General features: G+C 40.2%; 1 protein-coding gene and 1 long non-coding RNA gene across 2 annotated transcripts in view; one reads left to right on the forward strand and one right to left on the reverse strand.

Annotated features, from left to right (window-relative positions):
- Positions 1 to 981: 981 nt before the first annotated feature.
- Positions 982 to 16,025, forward strand: part of STK32C (serine/threonine kinase 32C) — a 255,814-nt gene continuing 240,770 nt past the window's right edge. The window contains exon 1 of the mRNA XM_038411624.2: positions 982 to 5,488. Within this exon, the coding sequence (XP_038267552.1) occupies positions 5,404 to 5,488 (85 nt within the window). The 5' untranslated portion in view covers positions 982 to 5,403. The remainder of the gene's footprint in view (positions 5,489 to 16,025) is intronic.
- LOC119859459 lies at positions 5,482 to 13,701 on the reverse strand. Its single transcript, XR_005294216.2, has 3 exons — positions 13,626 to 13,701; positions 12,036 to 12,125; positions 5,482 to 6,343 (listed from the first exon to the last, which is right to left on the reverse strand). It is a non-coding gene; the product is annotated as an uncharacterized LOC119859459 (long non-coding RNA).

Genomic DNA, 16,025 nt, shown 5'->3' on the forward strand with positions numbered 1-16,025 from the left:
AAGAAAAAACAAAAACAATCTCCCTCTCCCCTTCAACAACATGGATAATCTTACTCCAGGTAACAGATTGAATTGTTTTCCTGGAAGCATCAAAGCAATTAAAATAGTGGTTGGAACCCAACCCGGAACACCTTGTTCAAGTAAAACTCCCATTAGAAAATCCATTGATGTTCTGGCTGAGTAAAGAGTGTAGGATTGAGGTCCTGATCTTTAACACTTGCAATGCAACAATAGCAATGTCTATTTCACTCTGCGGAAAGAAAATCCTCTATAAATATGCTGGCAGATCTTACACATATGGGATCTGATCCTGCTCCATTTAAAGACAATAGCAAAACTCCCATTATCTTACATAAGAGCCAGATCAGGCCCCCTGTGAGTTGAAATTCTGGCAAGACAGGCTGATAGCTTTCTTTGAATCTCTCTGTGTTTATGAGCTGGAGTCATATGTGCATATGTATAGCTGATTTCTTGAGAGCAGGAGTAAGCCCATAATATAATTTTAATGAGGGTTTATTGTTCCCCAGAGTTCTGAATGGTACTGAACAAACTTACAAGCATTGCTTACTTCTTGCCTAGAAGGTTTGCTTTTCTTTGTAAGACTGAAAGCACCCATTAGTCTTGCAATGAAGCGTAAGATTAAAATGGTTGTTGAAAACGTGCTTGATGAAGTTGGCAGAAAGTCTTAAATCTTCCAGGAGAAAGAACTAACAAAGTTGTTGGCAAAAAAATGAGGCAGCTTTCGCAATATGATCACAGTTTCATTCTAAACATGTTTTTGAGAAGAATGTGAGGGTCACTGAGGTAGAGAAAGGGTTGGGAATCAAGGAATCAATTCAAAGAACATTTGAAGTCCTGGTTGCCTAAAAAGCAGCAGAGAGAGAAAGAGAAAAATGGCAAGTAAATGAGACACGGATTGAACCCATTTCCCCCAACAGCATGAAATAGTAAGAGAGTGAAAGCAAGAACTGAGCGCTCAGATATATAATTTACTGTAAAACAAAACTAACCACAGGTGTCTTGCACAAAGAGGGGAGTATCCTGTTCTTTGAGAAGACATTCTTGTTGATTGGAAACCATTTGGTCAAAAGGCAAACAAATTTACAACCTACCATTTGCAGTATATTTACAACTTGCAATTAAAGATGCCTATCAAATATTTTGTACAAAGAATGAATCACAATAACTAACAATTATACACAACTTCCATAACATAGCATAAAAGAAAATAATACAGAATGTTAAAGCAAAATAGGTATTATAAAGCTGCATCCTAGAATCAGTGTAAACACACTTGGAGGTAATAAATATGGTTTTACAGCTAAGGTGGTGTAATCTTCTCCGATACTTTGGGTACCTGTTATTGGTTGACAGAAAGCAAGAATTTCCTAGGAATTTCCTTAATTAGAATGAACATTTATTTTCATATTACAAAAACAGACAAAAACAAATACCCTTTAAACACACGAGTTATCATATTCTCCAAGCATCATGTGTATGGAAATAATTGTATCTCCTAAAATTCAGTAAAGGTGCAGGCAATTTTGTAATAACTTAAAATTAGAATAAATTCTTTGAACAAAAATGCTTGCATCAATATTGAGGTCTATCCCCTGCAAAACAAAAACAACACACCCCTGGAATCAACAAAATGCATCCACAGATCCTGATTGTAACTCTTGCTTTCCCTATCCCAGTCACTCCCTATGTCTGATAACTGGTAGGTCAGGTCTAACACAGGCTCATTAGGTTTTCACACGAGCATAGCTATTCGTGTGCATAAGCATTTGCAGAATCTAGGTCTTAGATTGCAAGTTCTTTGGGACAATGATACCTCTCTCAGTTACACTGCTGTATATTCAATGGATCAACAAATCCACTGAAGACAATGGAGTTACTCTGGATTTACTCCTGTGACACAGAGTAGAATTTGACCTAAAACCTTTTCAGTGTTTTGTAGACTGCCTAGCACAGTGGTTCTCAAACTGTGGGTCAGGACTCCATTTTAATGGGGTTGCTAGGTCCGGCGGTAGACTTGCTGGGGCCCGGGGCCAGAGCTGAAGCTGAAGCCTAAGCCCCACCACCTGGGTCTGAAGCCTGGTGCTTGGGCTTTGGCCCCCCATATCTTGGGTGGTAGGGCTTGGGCTTCCCCCGACCCCACAGTCCGGGCAGTGGGGCTCGGGCAGGCTCAGGCTTCAGTCCCCCCTTCTGGGGTCATGTAGTAATTTTTGTTGTCAGAAGGGAGTTGTGGTGCAACGAAGTTTGAGAATGCCTGAGTCTTAGCACTGTCTTGTGGACTATGGAACAATGCATAACAGTAAAAACAATAAACCATGTACGCATTTCAAAAGTGTGATGTATCCAGGAATAATTGGAGAGAAACTCTTACTGTGTATTCCTTACATGGCTGCTGTGCTCCCTCTCATGCAACTCCAAAACCTACAGAACATGCAGGTGAGAGAGGAGTACTCCCAAGCTACTACTCTCAGTTCTCTGAGGTTTGTGCAGGTTACCCAGTAGAACCAATCAATATAGCACTTGCATTTGGTTGGCTGTCAATCATGTGCTTGGAGAGTGGCCTCTTACTCTAGCACAGCGTTTCTCAAACTGGGGTCCGCAAGGGTACTCCAGGGGGTCCGTGGGCCGCACTGATCAACTCCTTCCTCTCCCTCCCAGTGCTCCTGCATGCCAGGGAACAGCTGTTCAGCAGTGTGCAGGGCTTGGGAGTTCACAGCAAAAATTTTAAATCAAAAGCTGGGGGTCCTCAGGTTACTAAAGTTTGAGCACTGCTGCTCTAGCAGAAAGACTCTCCCGTAGACATTCTCATACTAGTTAAACAACAGTATGCTGCTTATCACATATGCATGGAATACGCAAACCCCATTTTTCTCTTCAATATGTATCTATAAGCGTGCACAGGGGGTTAACTCCCCTCTTTACACAACCAAAGTGAATTGGGTGTTTTGCCACTAAGTAGCAGCCTATTCTATTCAGGTTCTTGTACTGCACCATGATATCTGAATGACAGTGCTTCAACGCTATACCTCCAACCTCAGCCTGGATTTTTTACTCTTTGTTGAAACTTACCATATAATATCTTCAGACCCAATTCAATAAATGCGTCCCTACAAAAGAGGTTGTGGGAGCTACATAAAACAAAACATTGATTTTCTGAGGTATACAAAGGTTTAAATTAAGACCTTAGTTTAATCACAAAATTTGAAGAAAAATCAGTGTCTCTGTCTTTGCCTTAATAGGGTGGAAAAAATCAGTAGTGACTAATATAAGATATTCTACCTCTGTGCTTTCATAAATAACTGTACATTGGTAACAAACTTGTTAATAACGTAGTCCAATTCCCTTTCATATTTGTTGTAATGCTTATGTATGAACTTTAAAATAATGAAATAGTTCCATATCTGCGAATAATGAAGTTGGTCCTGGCACAACTGATAATACTAGAGCAGGATCAAGACCTTCATCCTATAGTCTTATTCAAGAAATAATCTCATTGAAATCACTAGTATTTTGGGTGCATAAGAAATGCATGATCGGGTCCAGAGAGAGCTTTGTGTGAGTAAGAAGTGTAAAAAGATTCAGTCCTCCTCCCACTGAAATCAAAGGCAAAACTTACACTGATGTTAATAATGTGGGCTCTGTCCTAAACAAAGTAAATGAGAATCTACATCTAAAATACACTATGGCATGGGAGACATTCATTATGCACCTGATCCTGTACTTCTGACCCGTCAAGCAAAACTCTCATGGATGTCAGTAGATGATGGATCTGTATAAGTAGAAAGAATTAGACTCTGCAGTCCCAATCCAGCATGAGTAGTCCCACTGACTTCAGTGGAGCTACTCACATGCTTAAAATTAAACGTGTGTTTAAAAGCTGTGTTGGATCAGGGCTCAGATGAACATTACTCATCTAAATGCAGGACAGAACAAATGGATATGATTGTTCTGAGAGTTATCTGAGTTCAGAACATGCACATCAAATCACAAGTATAGGGTAAAGAAAGAAAGAAGGAAATAGACAGAGGAAATCTGAATGTTTCTACAGGTCCAGAAAATATTAATTTTTGTTTTCAGTCATCTAACAATATCTTTATATTCTGAAAATCAACAACGATGAAGTTTAAACTTGTGTACCATGCATGCCGAGTACAATTTCTCCATAATATTGTGAACAAATTTTTGCTATGCAGAGTGCAACCTAAATGTACAGTTAAACAAGAGACTAGAAAACCACTGTGAATTAATTAGCAATGCAAATTAAGAACACCAAATGCAGCATTTAAAAATTGTATCTACATAGTTTACTGGGGGAATTGTTGCAATGTGAGCCCTACATTAAGTATTTAAATTGCTTGAAATACACAATTATCTGATAGTAATGTAGCACTAAAATTATCCTGTTAATCAGTGATTAAACATTGTTCTTCCTATTAGAGGACTTTTTGCTGCATTTCTGAGCAGACTGTAGCATCTAACTGTAAAGTGGCATGATGCTATGTTGTAGGGAAGAAAAGTCCATATTGATCTTGTGTGTATTTTTACAGCACACCATAAAAAGAGAGTGGAATCATTGATAGGTGTGAAAGCCAGGTAAGCAAATGACCCAATGACTTTCTTCCACCAGTTATTACTGGTTAGTCTGAAGGAGGGGGCTGCTCATGTTTGTATTAGCATTACTTGTTTTTCCATGTTAACACATGGAGAAAAATGTTGCTCCTTAGCTGTTATTCGCACCCCCTATGGAACTCCTGACTAGTAAGACAGCTGTATCGATCACAATCGATAATTCATTCAAAGCAAGTCAGATCCATGTTTTACCATTCAAATCGCGACGGGGGGGGAAGGGGGGAATATGCTCAGCTCCCATTACATTCTCCCTACATCGAAGCCACCCACAAGCATCTCGATGAGCTCAAAAGGTTAAAGGTAATTCCTCGTTCGCACCGCTCGGGCGCCACCTAGCCGTAATTAGGGCCCTGCACGTTCACACAGGGCAGCGGCCCCGCACGCTTCGGCTGCCCACGGGCAGGGGCTGTGTTGCCCTTGCTGAGCGGTAGGAGGAGAGGGATTCGCTTGGCTCTGTTGCCGCTGTTCGCATCCCCTGGCTCCAACGGGCTCCTCCGGCTGCAGCGGGGGAGCAGAGGCAGCAGTTCCCCGCGGCGCCGGGTCGTGTGGTGGAGCCAGCGGCAGGTTCGGCGGCCGGGGCCAGGCGTGCCGGACAGACAAAAGCCTGGGGGAGCGAGGCGTGAGGAAAGGCGCCCAGAGGCGGAGAGGGAGGCGCGTACGCACAGATCCATCTTGAAGGGGTTTTGCCTGCTGCCGCCGCGCCAGGCTCGCCGAGATCACCGGGCGCTAGGGGATGCCAGCTCGCCTCCTCTTCCAATGTTTCACTGGGGCAAGTGGAAGAAAAGGATGGGAGCGACCACGTCTGCCTCCAAGAGACCCGTGTTCGATGAGAAGGAGGATGGTGAGTACCGTGCGGTCCCGCATTCGCTCCTGGCTGCCCCCCCGCCCCGCCAGTCCTTTCCAGGGCGGTCAGAACCTAGCGAGGTGCCCATCCAGAGCCCCCTCGGCTCGGCCCGCACCCAGCCGCCGAGGGGGGATTGCAAGTCACAGCCGGGGGTCGAGGAAAGCAACTTTTATTTCACAGGGATCGTTAACACAACAGATCGGCTCTGCTTTGGAAGCGAAGAAAGCTAGGACGGATCTTTTCTGACGGGAATTTCTTTAATCAATTACAGGCGCCTGTCTGGGGGAGAGACAGGCTCCAGGAACTTGGAGAAAGAGTTGTGAGGTGTGCGTGTGTGTGTACGAAAGGATTTTAAAGTCTATTCAGAGAGTGTTTGTGTAAAGCAAACTTCTTTGACAGTAAGTGCACAATGGACAACCGGAAAGGCAAACACACTAACATAAGGTCTACCGTTGAAAGTGTCACAACCCCACCACTTTACTTCTCTCGGCTGAGAGGTGATCAAAATATGTGTGCAGCTGATACGGCAGAATCCCTAGTGTGCACACACGTGGTGGGTCATCTGTTGAATTTCTAGTTGCCTGACTGGTGCTGGAAAGAGCCGTCCTGCTTTAGCGGTAATTGGATTTGTCATTTATAATGTGTAAACCTATAATTTATAGAACATCTTGCAGTAGACCCATGAATACGGGAAGAAAGTTAACCTGTGTGGATCATAGACTGCTCCCCAACCCCCTTCATACCAGAATTGTCCCCTGGTCCTGATCCTTCTGTCCACAGATTGTGAAAGTCTCATATTGGTGCTGTGCTTTTTCTTCTTGCATCTTCAGCAAGCAGAACATGTTTACCTGTCTGAGGAGAGAGGAGATGGTGTACAGTGATTTTAAGATTTAAATGAAAAAAATCAAAAGTTAAAAGGAAGTGTGCATGTAACAGACAATACACTAAAGAGACGTTAAAACCCTGCATGCTTCAATCTGAAAGGCAACAAATATAGTTCTAAGACAGTATTTTGATGCAGTTTTAGTGTCGTGAACTTGGATGTTAGAATGTTGGGAAATATTTTCTTGGAGTTATTGGCCATATGAGAGAACAGCTTTCACAAAGCCATCAAAATGAATGTTTCCTTTGTTAAACCACCTGCCACCAGTATATACATATGCACTATAGGTGGCAGAATGGGGTGTGCTTTGTTCACCTCCTCTGAGTAGCTTTCTTATCTAGATACCACCCCCAGCTATCTTACAGTGGTTTACTGTGGGGGCAGTCGCCAACTGAAAAGCTGTTTTGGCAGTATTAAATCATGCTCAGATAAATTTGTTACTCTCTAAGGTGCCACAAGTACTCCTTTTCTTTTTGCAGATATAGACTAACATGACTGCTACTCTGAAACCTGTCAGTGTAATGTGGTCTTCCTTCACCCCCATCACAAGAGGAGCTCTGGTAGAGGGAGATTCACAGCCAGGAAGGTCTTGCAGAGAGATTGCTAGAACTCTGGTTGGGTAGAATGAGAGGGCCAGCACTACCTTGTTATTTCAATTGAGGACCAAAGTGTGAACAAGTTTGACTTCCAATTTACAGGCTCTAGGAGTACTGTGTAATTTCAGTCTTGTTATCTCAGCTTTCACAGATAAAAGGATGGATTAAGTACTCAAAGCTGACACATCTGATAAACACATATTCTGTTAAGTAGCTGGGCAATGTGATTTTCACTATTGCTATTTGCGTGCAGTGTGATAAGCAAGAATGAGCATACATAGAACCCAATCCTGCATGGTCATTCAAAGATGGAAATCGTATTTCAATTTGAGTGACTGACTCAGAGGGCTTGCAGGCCCTCTGCAAAGATAGGGTAGTTGTTAATAAGAAATAATGCCTCATTTAAAAGAATAGAGAAGGAAAACAGAAGTTAGCGACAAGGCTTCTTTGCTATAACTAAAAATATGAAGCTTCAGCTTCTTGTGACACATGACATTCTGCCACAACCATGAATAAGAGCAAAGCTTTGAAGATTGGACAATGGTGAGAATAAATTAGACTGCAATATCTTAAAATTACATTCACGTCCATTTAGGTGATCATACATTACTTCTTTACCTTGAGGGACAATAAGTTTGAATGTTAAGTCATCTTGAAGTATTGTATGCTTGTCTTAATCACTAGTATCTAGTTAATATTGTTCCAGATCTTAATACTGTTGATCTCAGAGAATTTTTAGCGGGTAAATTCTTCATTGATTTACACCTCATGGAGCTCCAATGAAGTTTAATAGGTTTAAGGCAGCACAGAGGTCCTGATTCAGAAAGGTACTTAAGTGCATGACTAACTTTGAGCATATGAGCGCTCATGCTTAAAGTTAGGCACATGTTTAAGTATCTTGATGAATCAGGACCAGAATATGACCCAATTTTTTTTTTACTTCCCCAATAATTGTTTTCAAGCACATCAGCCAGGGTTGTTTTCCTTGTATGTAACAATGTATAAACTCATTAACTGCTAAAGTTGTCAGGGTGAAATAGTAGCTTATTGAAGTCAATGGCAAAACTCCCCCTGATGTCAGTAGGGCTAGAATTTCACACTAGAAACATTAGGTTCAGATTATTATGCATCTAGTGTGAACCCTCAGGGCACAATTTTGCCTTTATTTACACGAGTTGTTACAAGGAAGAGGGAAAAAAAATATTGTTTTTAACCTCTGAGGGTAGGACAAGAAGCAATGGGCTTACATCGCGCCAAGGGAGGGTTAGGTTGGACACTAGGAAAAATATCCTAACTGTCAGGGTGGTTAAGCATTAGAATAAATTGCCTAGGGAGGTTGTGGAATTCCATCATTGGAGATTTTTAAGAGCAGGTTAGACAAACACCTGTCAGGGATGGTATAGATAATACTTGGTCCTGCCATCAGTGCATGGGACTGGACTAGATGACCTCATGAGGTCCCTTCCAGTCCTGTGATTCTGTGCATTTCTATTGATGTCATCTGTGTAAGTGAGGTCAAAACTGAGGCTCTACTTTTGCTCTAGAACAGTGGTTTTAAACCTTTTTTTCCTTTTGCATGCCGCTAACAAATTTCAAATGGAGGTGCAGATCCCTTTGGAAATCTTAGACAGTTTGCAGAGCCCCATGGGTCCACAGCTTGAAAATCACAGCTCTAAAAGATGTACTAAGTATAAGAAAATTATATTAAAAAGGTAGGTTTCAGAGTAGCAGCTGTGTTAGTCTGTATTCACAAAAAGAAAAGGAGTACTTGTGGCACCTTAGTCTCTAAGGTGCCACAAGTACTCCTTTTCTTTTTATTAAAAAGGTAGCTAGTGATTATTGGCTAACAAGCCTTTACTAGCCAAAGTAATTAACACTGAAGAATTATTAACGCTGGCATCTCTTTTGTATTATTAAAGAGTACACGATGTAACTATTAGAATGCTACAGGTACAACATTACAACTAATTATCAAGCAGTGTTGTGGTGTAATTGGAATGTAAAGTAAGGGTGGTGTTGGGATTGATATTGCAAAATCTAGTAAAACCTAGTACATTTAACTGATTAGCTGTGTATGGGCCTGTTTATATGGCTGCTATGTCCATGGACTCTACTAGAATTTTTTGACGAAGGTAGGTGCAGGACTGGACCCATAGAAATACACTGTGTCCCATTTTGAATGTTAAGAGGTAACAAGAGCAATGAGTAAGACAATTGTAAAATGCTTTAGAAAGTCAGCCTCACAATATAGTTTAGAAGGTATTTTTTCTGAACAGACTCTATACCTTTAAAGAGAAAAGAAATCTTTCCAAGTGAGGAAACATTGCCCAAGAATGATTATAAATAAAAAGGGTACTTACAAGCAGTGTTTTTATAACAGGATAGATGTATAAACATTTAAAGTGTTGTGTTTTTTTTAAAAAAAATCATTGCCTGTTTTTTTTCCATGATTGCTTGTGTCAGGGTTCCTTCCCCACTCTGAACTCTAGGGTACAGATTTGGGGACCCACATGAAAGACCCCCTAAGCTTATTCTTACCAGCTTAGGTTAAAAACTTCCCCAAGGTACAAACTTTGCCTTGTCCTTGAACAGTATGTTGCCACCACCAAGCGTTTTAAACAAAGAACAGGGAAAGAGACCACTTGGAGATGTCTTCCCCCGCCCAAATATCCCCTTATTGGTCCTTTGGGTCAGGTGCCAGCCAGGTTAGCTGAGCTTCTTAATCCTTTATAGGTAACAGGATGTTACCTCTGGCCAGGAGGGATTTTATAGCACTGTGTACCGAAAGGTGGTTACCCTTCCCTTTATATTTATGACAGCTTGTTAGTATATTCAGAGCAATTACAGTGTTGTTTTGGTGCACTCATATTTACTGGCATAGCACGGTTGCTATGGAGATCTCTTAAGACATTCCGTTTACTTCCTGAAATAAAGAGCCAATTAATATTTCAATTTGATGTGAGATAATATCAGTTATTCTTCATATATTATCACAATTGTCAGTTTAAAAAAAATCAGCAAAAAGTAGACTGGTATATGTTTCTAATGACAAAACTGTATATATGACAAGCATAATGATTTAAAGACATAGTCGTCTAAAATCAAAGGTGAAAGCTTAATATAAATACAAAAACATCATACGTTCAGCCAGTTAATACAAAGTTCAGATTTTTCCTCCAGAGAAACCTGAATATCAGATTTTAAGGCCAGAAGAGATCATTGTGATCATCTAGTCTGACCGCCTGCACAACACAGGTCATAGGACTTCCTTGAATTAATTATTGCTTCAGGTCCAATAGCTGTGGTTGAACCAGAGTATTTCTTTTAGAAAAGATCTATTCTTAATTTTACAAAGTGTCCATTGATGGAGAATCTAGCACAACACTTAGTAATTTGTTCCAGTGGTGAATCACACTCCCTGTTAAAAATTATGCCGTATTAAGAGTCTAAGTCTGTCTAGCATCAGATTCCAGTCACTAGATCTTGTGATTCCTTTGTCTGCTACACTGAAGAACCCTCGACTGTTGTATTTCTGTTTCCCATTTATAGACTGATCAAGTTACTCCTTAACCTTCTTTTTGACACACTAAATAGATTGAGCTCCTTGAGTCTTTCACTAGAAAGCATGTTTTCCAATTCTTTAATTATTCTTGTGGCTCTTCTCAAAATTCTCTCCAATTTTTCCAACATTTTTCTTTAATTGTTGATACCAGAACTAGATGCTGTATTCCAGAAGCAGTCACACCAGTGACAAATACAGAGGTCATATAAGCTCCCTACTCCTACTCGAGATTTCCCTGTTCATTCATCCAAAGATAGCATTAGCCCTTTTAGCCACAGCATCACACGGGGAGCTCATATTTGGCTAATTATTCACCACAACCCCAAAATCTTTTTCCAGGATACTGTCCCCCAAATAGGAAAATCAGCTAATATTTCTTATTAAATTTGTATGTAACCCAAGAAAAAACATGCTGTTGAATATAATCCAAACTGATATAGAAGTGATAAGGCAACTGCTTTTGATAAATCCACATTTTAGTTTTGCCCTTGATTACAATACGCACTTATCCCTTTTCATGTTTTCTGATTTAACCTTCAAAATGCTTCACAGTATTTCAATGCTATGCTCCAGCTATCTGTAAAGTTGGTCTTGAAAAGAAAGAAGTGTTCCTCATGCTTTGTGATTATTTACAAAAGCCAACAGACAGAACACATCCATAGAGCAATTTTCCCCACCGCTCTGAAATAGTTAAAGAGCTATTATTTGTGTAGAAAACTGGTTTGGCATCTATGATGCTTTCTAAAAACGTAGCAGCTTTAGCTACTTGTTATAGCTTTCCATCTGGAGAAGTTTTTCAATGATAATTTTCTGACAGAAAACAAGGTCTTCCCCAAATTGAACTGTACCATATATAGTATATTTTAGATTAATCAGAGGTTATTAATTGGCGTAGTCATATCTGACATGAACTCAACATTGCCAGGATTTCTAACTAACCTGGTGCAAATGCTCTTTCCCCTTCTAAATTGTTTTCAAAAATGAGGTGTGGGGGACATTACCCAGAGTACAATCTGGACTGATGAACAGCTGTGTCCCCTCAATTCTCTAATTTGGATGCCTTTTACATTGCTTTGCTATGAGAACAACCACTCCTGGCCTGCTCACACACAGCCTCCTCCCAATTATACTGTATAAATGCTATAACCAGCCACTCGTGAATTACACTGCAGGGCAACTCCCAGTCCCAGACTTCCCCCAGAAATGTTGCATCTTGTACTGCCCAGAACCCTCCTGGACAATACAAGCTCATATCAAGTCCATCATTTCATTAGTAGAAAATCAAATGCACAAATACTGTTATCCCAAATGAAGTTTTCCAAACACTTCATCCAAGCACACTGGTTTAGATAAAACAATGAAAAAAGTTTTATCTAACTACAGAAAGACAGATTTTAAGTCATTACAAATAATGAGGCATAAAAGCCAGAATTGGTTACAAAGAAATAAAAGGTAAAACACAACTAGTACCTAAAGTGAATTCAAAGCAAAGGTCTTTCTCACCACAAGTTCCAACAGTCTTACTGGCTGAATCTTTCAGTCAGGATCACTCCCGAGTCCAACGCTGCTTCCTTTGTTCTTCAAGTGTTGATTCTGTGGGTAGAGAGAAAGGGAGAGATGATTTGGGGCATCTGCTCTCTCCCCTTATAGTCATTTCTCTTGCCAAAGAATCATCTCCAGCTGAGGCTCAGGAGACAAAAAAAGTCTGTGTGGACAGGAACCTCAAACTGCTTTTTTGTCAAAAATGTAGATTTTTTTTGGCCCACAATATCTCTCTTGCCAAACAGTGGTCACTTAATGAGGTGATGGTCCATTTGATCTCGTTGACACCTGATTGAGGCATTGGCTAGCCTTTTGTCTCTTGGGAATATGTTTGTGATTGCCCACCAGACAGGGGTGCTGAGAGCCATTGAAACAAACTGTAAACCCTGTGTATAATGGAAATCATTTCAAGCCAGGGATTGCGGCAACATCCCCCACTTCCCTAGTTCTGGAGGCATAAGTGCTGGAACAGGTCTCAATAATATCACACAGTGGAATCTTATAACTTTATATACAATGTTGTCACATGTATTTTACCAAGACAATAATGATCAGAAAATCATGAGTTTTCAAATGACACCTCATAAGGCATACTTTGTACAAAGTTTTATCACAGTCCTCTAAAAGGGGTGAACATAGGGGTACACGCTGTCACAATATGAGAGTCTTCCATCCTTTACAGTAAATCCAATTGTTTTTGAAGTAAAGAAAATTAAAAGAAAATACATGGGACTCCACATTCCCTAGCAGGAACAGGAAAAAATATTATAACCCTAAAGTGTAAAAAAACATTGCGGGTTGCAAAATGAAGCACATGAAGGTTAGGAAATGTCAGGATTAAGGTTGTCTGTATAACCTTCATTCAGTCTTCCTGTGCTCATACATTATGATACACTTTTAAAATTACATGATAACATTTTTCTACAGGACCTCTGACTTGGACCTTACCCTCTCTATGCTTCAGTTTCCTATCTGTACCTATCAGAAGTTTTCAAGGGCTTATAACTTGATCAAATTTGGGAAGTTTTTCCCTAGGAACAACAAAATGCACAGCTTGACATCAAGGCCACTCCCTGCCTACCCACCAAGTTTGAAGTCCCTGCTCCAAAACATGGAGGCAGCTAGTGCTTTTCAATGAAACAGTTGTAAGAATTTTTAATAGGGACAGAACATCATAATTTCCTCTAATGTTGTTCTTAGAAATGCTGAACCAATGTTACACACACACACACACACGGTTGAGACCAACAGGAAAATTTTAGCTTGAATATTTAAAGTTTGGAAAAGTTATAAGCAACTAAAGACAGGTTTTTAGTAAGTAGTAGAGTTGGGCAACCTTAACTATAGGAGGGGCTGCCTGCAGTACCTATAACAGAATGAGATATAAAAATTAACAGTATATTGTGTTTAACAGGGCACACTTAATCTCTGTTCTCAGATGCTGTAGGAACTCTCAGACTCACTCTGTAGAGTAGTAACTGCATGTGATTTAGTTACATTCCTATTCTCAGTATAGGCTCATTCAGCAATATTGTTACAATGTTTTTCTACCTTCAGCCCCTTCCCACAAGGCCAGGGAAGAACAGAGGTGTCCTTTCCTTGAGCTTCTTGATCACACTGAGCTCAGTCAGCCTTACTTTCTCTCTTCCTGTGTCCTTTTTATACCCCTCAGCTGATGGTCTAATTGGCTCACCCAGTCTCCCCCGATTAGCCAATTAGCTTGCACATCCATGTCAGCCTTCTCCAAGGGTGCTGACTGAAGCCTAAGTGCTCAGAGTGCTAGCTACTCACACTGTCACAGCGTTTTAGTATAAAGTTATCTAAAAATGTCTGAAGAAGAACTGTAAAGTGAATTTCCATCTTGGCTTCTTTGACAGCATCAAAATGGCTAACTAAAAGAAAGTTAGGGACATATAAATACATTTGGTGTAATCAATTTAGCTGTCGATTCCTTTTTTTAACTTGAAATGATTAGGTATGAAGGCTTTTGTCTTTTGGGTACTGCATCTGAGGAATACAAACTGAAATTAGAAATTGTAACTGGTCTAAGGGCTTTTAAAGCTAACGTCTATTTTTTTCTGTTAGGCTTAGGAATTGCCTTGCTCTTAGGGTCTGATCCCAGGTTCACTGAAGTTCGTGGGACTTTATAGTTGAATGGGGGGTAAGATCAGGTTGGTTTCCAGCTCATCTTATTTACCAAAATTAACCTTTTCTAATAAAGAGCCCAGTCCTGCACTCCACAGGCACAACTCTCATTGTCTACTCAGAAAAGCTTTCACTGTAGTCAATACTACAGGAAAAATCCCCAGATTAGGTTATATAGAATGTGGGGCTTTTTTCTCAAAGGACAATCAGTATTTGAATTCCTTAAACCAAGATCCACCTTACTGGAATAATTCAAGGGAAGAAGGGGGGGTGGGGAAGGAGAAATGGCCAAGGATCATTTATTAGGATAACAAAGAGCTAGCTTTCGAAGCTAGAAATGTCAGGCCAGTGAGCATATCCCACACATTTGATTTCCTGCCTTTGTACGTGGAGGAAGAAGTGGGAGATAGCAGAACTTCTTGGCCTGTTTCATCTCTTTAGAGGCTAACTCTCCTTTTGAACTTTAAAGATCTTTGCTGTCTATCACAATTGTACAGATTTTTTAATAAATATGTGGGGGTGGGGATGACTGAGAACGAGACTTTTCTCCTTATAACAGAAATAGCTAAACCATTTTTAAATATTGAGAAATATAGGTTTGGATTTTGAAAGAAGACCAAAGGGAGTTAGATTCCCAAATCTCACTGAATTGCAATGGATGTTGAGTGCCTAGCTCCTTTGAAAATCTCAGCCTTAATCATTTTACTTAGATTTAACTTCTTAATGCAACATTTAAATATGGTCTTCTTCTCTCCTGAGGAAGGCAGCCATTTGAAACTTCTAGCAGTAAAACCTTTATACCATGCCACATATCTTCTCGCCTGTATCCATCATATCTATATAGAGATCTAAAATTGCAGTAAAAATCTAATTTGTGAAAAGTCTAGCTGCATGGATGACTGCTACCAGGGCTCTGGTTTAGAAATATCATTATTCTACAATAATTATATCTATGTAAATGGAAAAAGCATTAAGCATCTTGATGGTGTTTTCCTGACTGTCTAGTAAAAGTTAACACTTGGGGTCTACAGGAGCCTAAAGGTGCTTAAAGTCTGTAAAGTAGTGTTTGAAAAAAAATGGCATTTTCTATTCTCACAGGCAGTCAGCTGAAATTTACAATAGTTTTAACAGCCCTGCTGCCAGCTGCTACAGTGCTGCTCCCTTCCCCATGGAAACAGACATGAAATTGCAAAACATGGGGTAAGGTGCTTAAAATATTCTCCATTTTAACTTTGAACAAGATAGTGATGATCTATAGGGTTATATATGCATCAGCATATTCTTATTATGACTTTGTAGTAATCTTGGGATTAAAACTCAAGTGGTTTGAGAAGTTATCAGGGGGTGTATGTAGATTTAATCATGTTTGCAACTTTTTTATCTCTACTCTTCTTCCTTACATACCTCCATATGCTCTCCAACTCTCCCTCTGGGTCTGATCCTGTCTGCTCCAGTCAGGTGTTGAGAAACTGGCGCCACTGGAGGTGTAGCTTTAAATCCTTGTGGAGCTTGCGGATCCACAATGAAATCAGGCTTTGTTCCTAGACGCCTTCAGCAGGTACATCATGCTGTGTTGCCAACTGTCAGTTTTATCATGAGTATTGTGATATTTGGTGTTATTCATAAAGCCCTAGCTGCTGGAGTCAATTGATCACGGATTTTAAAGTAAGTTTCTGATCCTCACAGTTGTGGAGAAAAGCTGGAAAATGTAATCCAAGTGCATCCTAATCGCTCAGGAACCAGAAAGCAAAGAAACTTGGCACCTTACAGGATCAGGTCCTTAGATAGTAAGCCTTTTGGGGATAG

This window comes from Dermochelys coriacea, chromosome 7 (genome assembly GCF_009764565.3).
Source record: "Dermochelys coriacea isolate rDerCor1 chromosome 7, rDerCor1.pri.v4, whole genome shotgun sequence".
In the NCBI taxonomy this organism is placed as follows: domain Eukaryota; kingdom Metazoa; phylum Chordata; order Testudines; family Dermochelyidae; genus Dermochelys; species Dermochelys coriacea.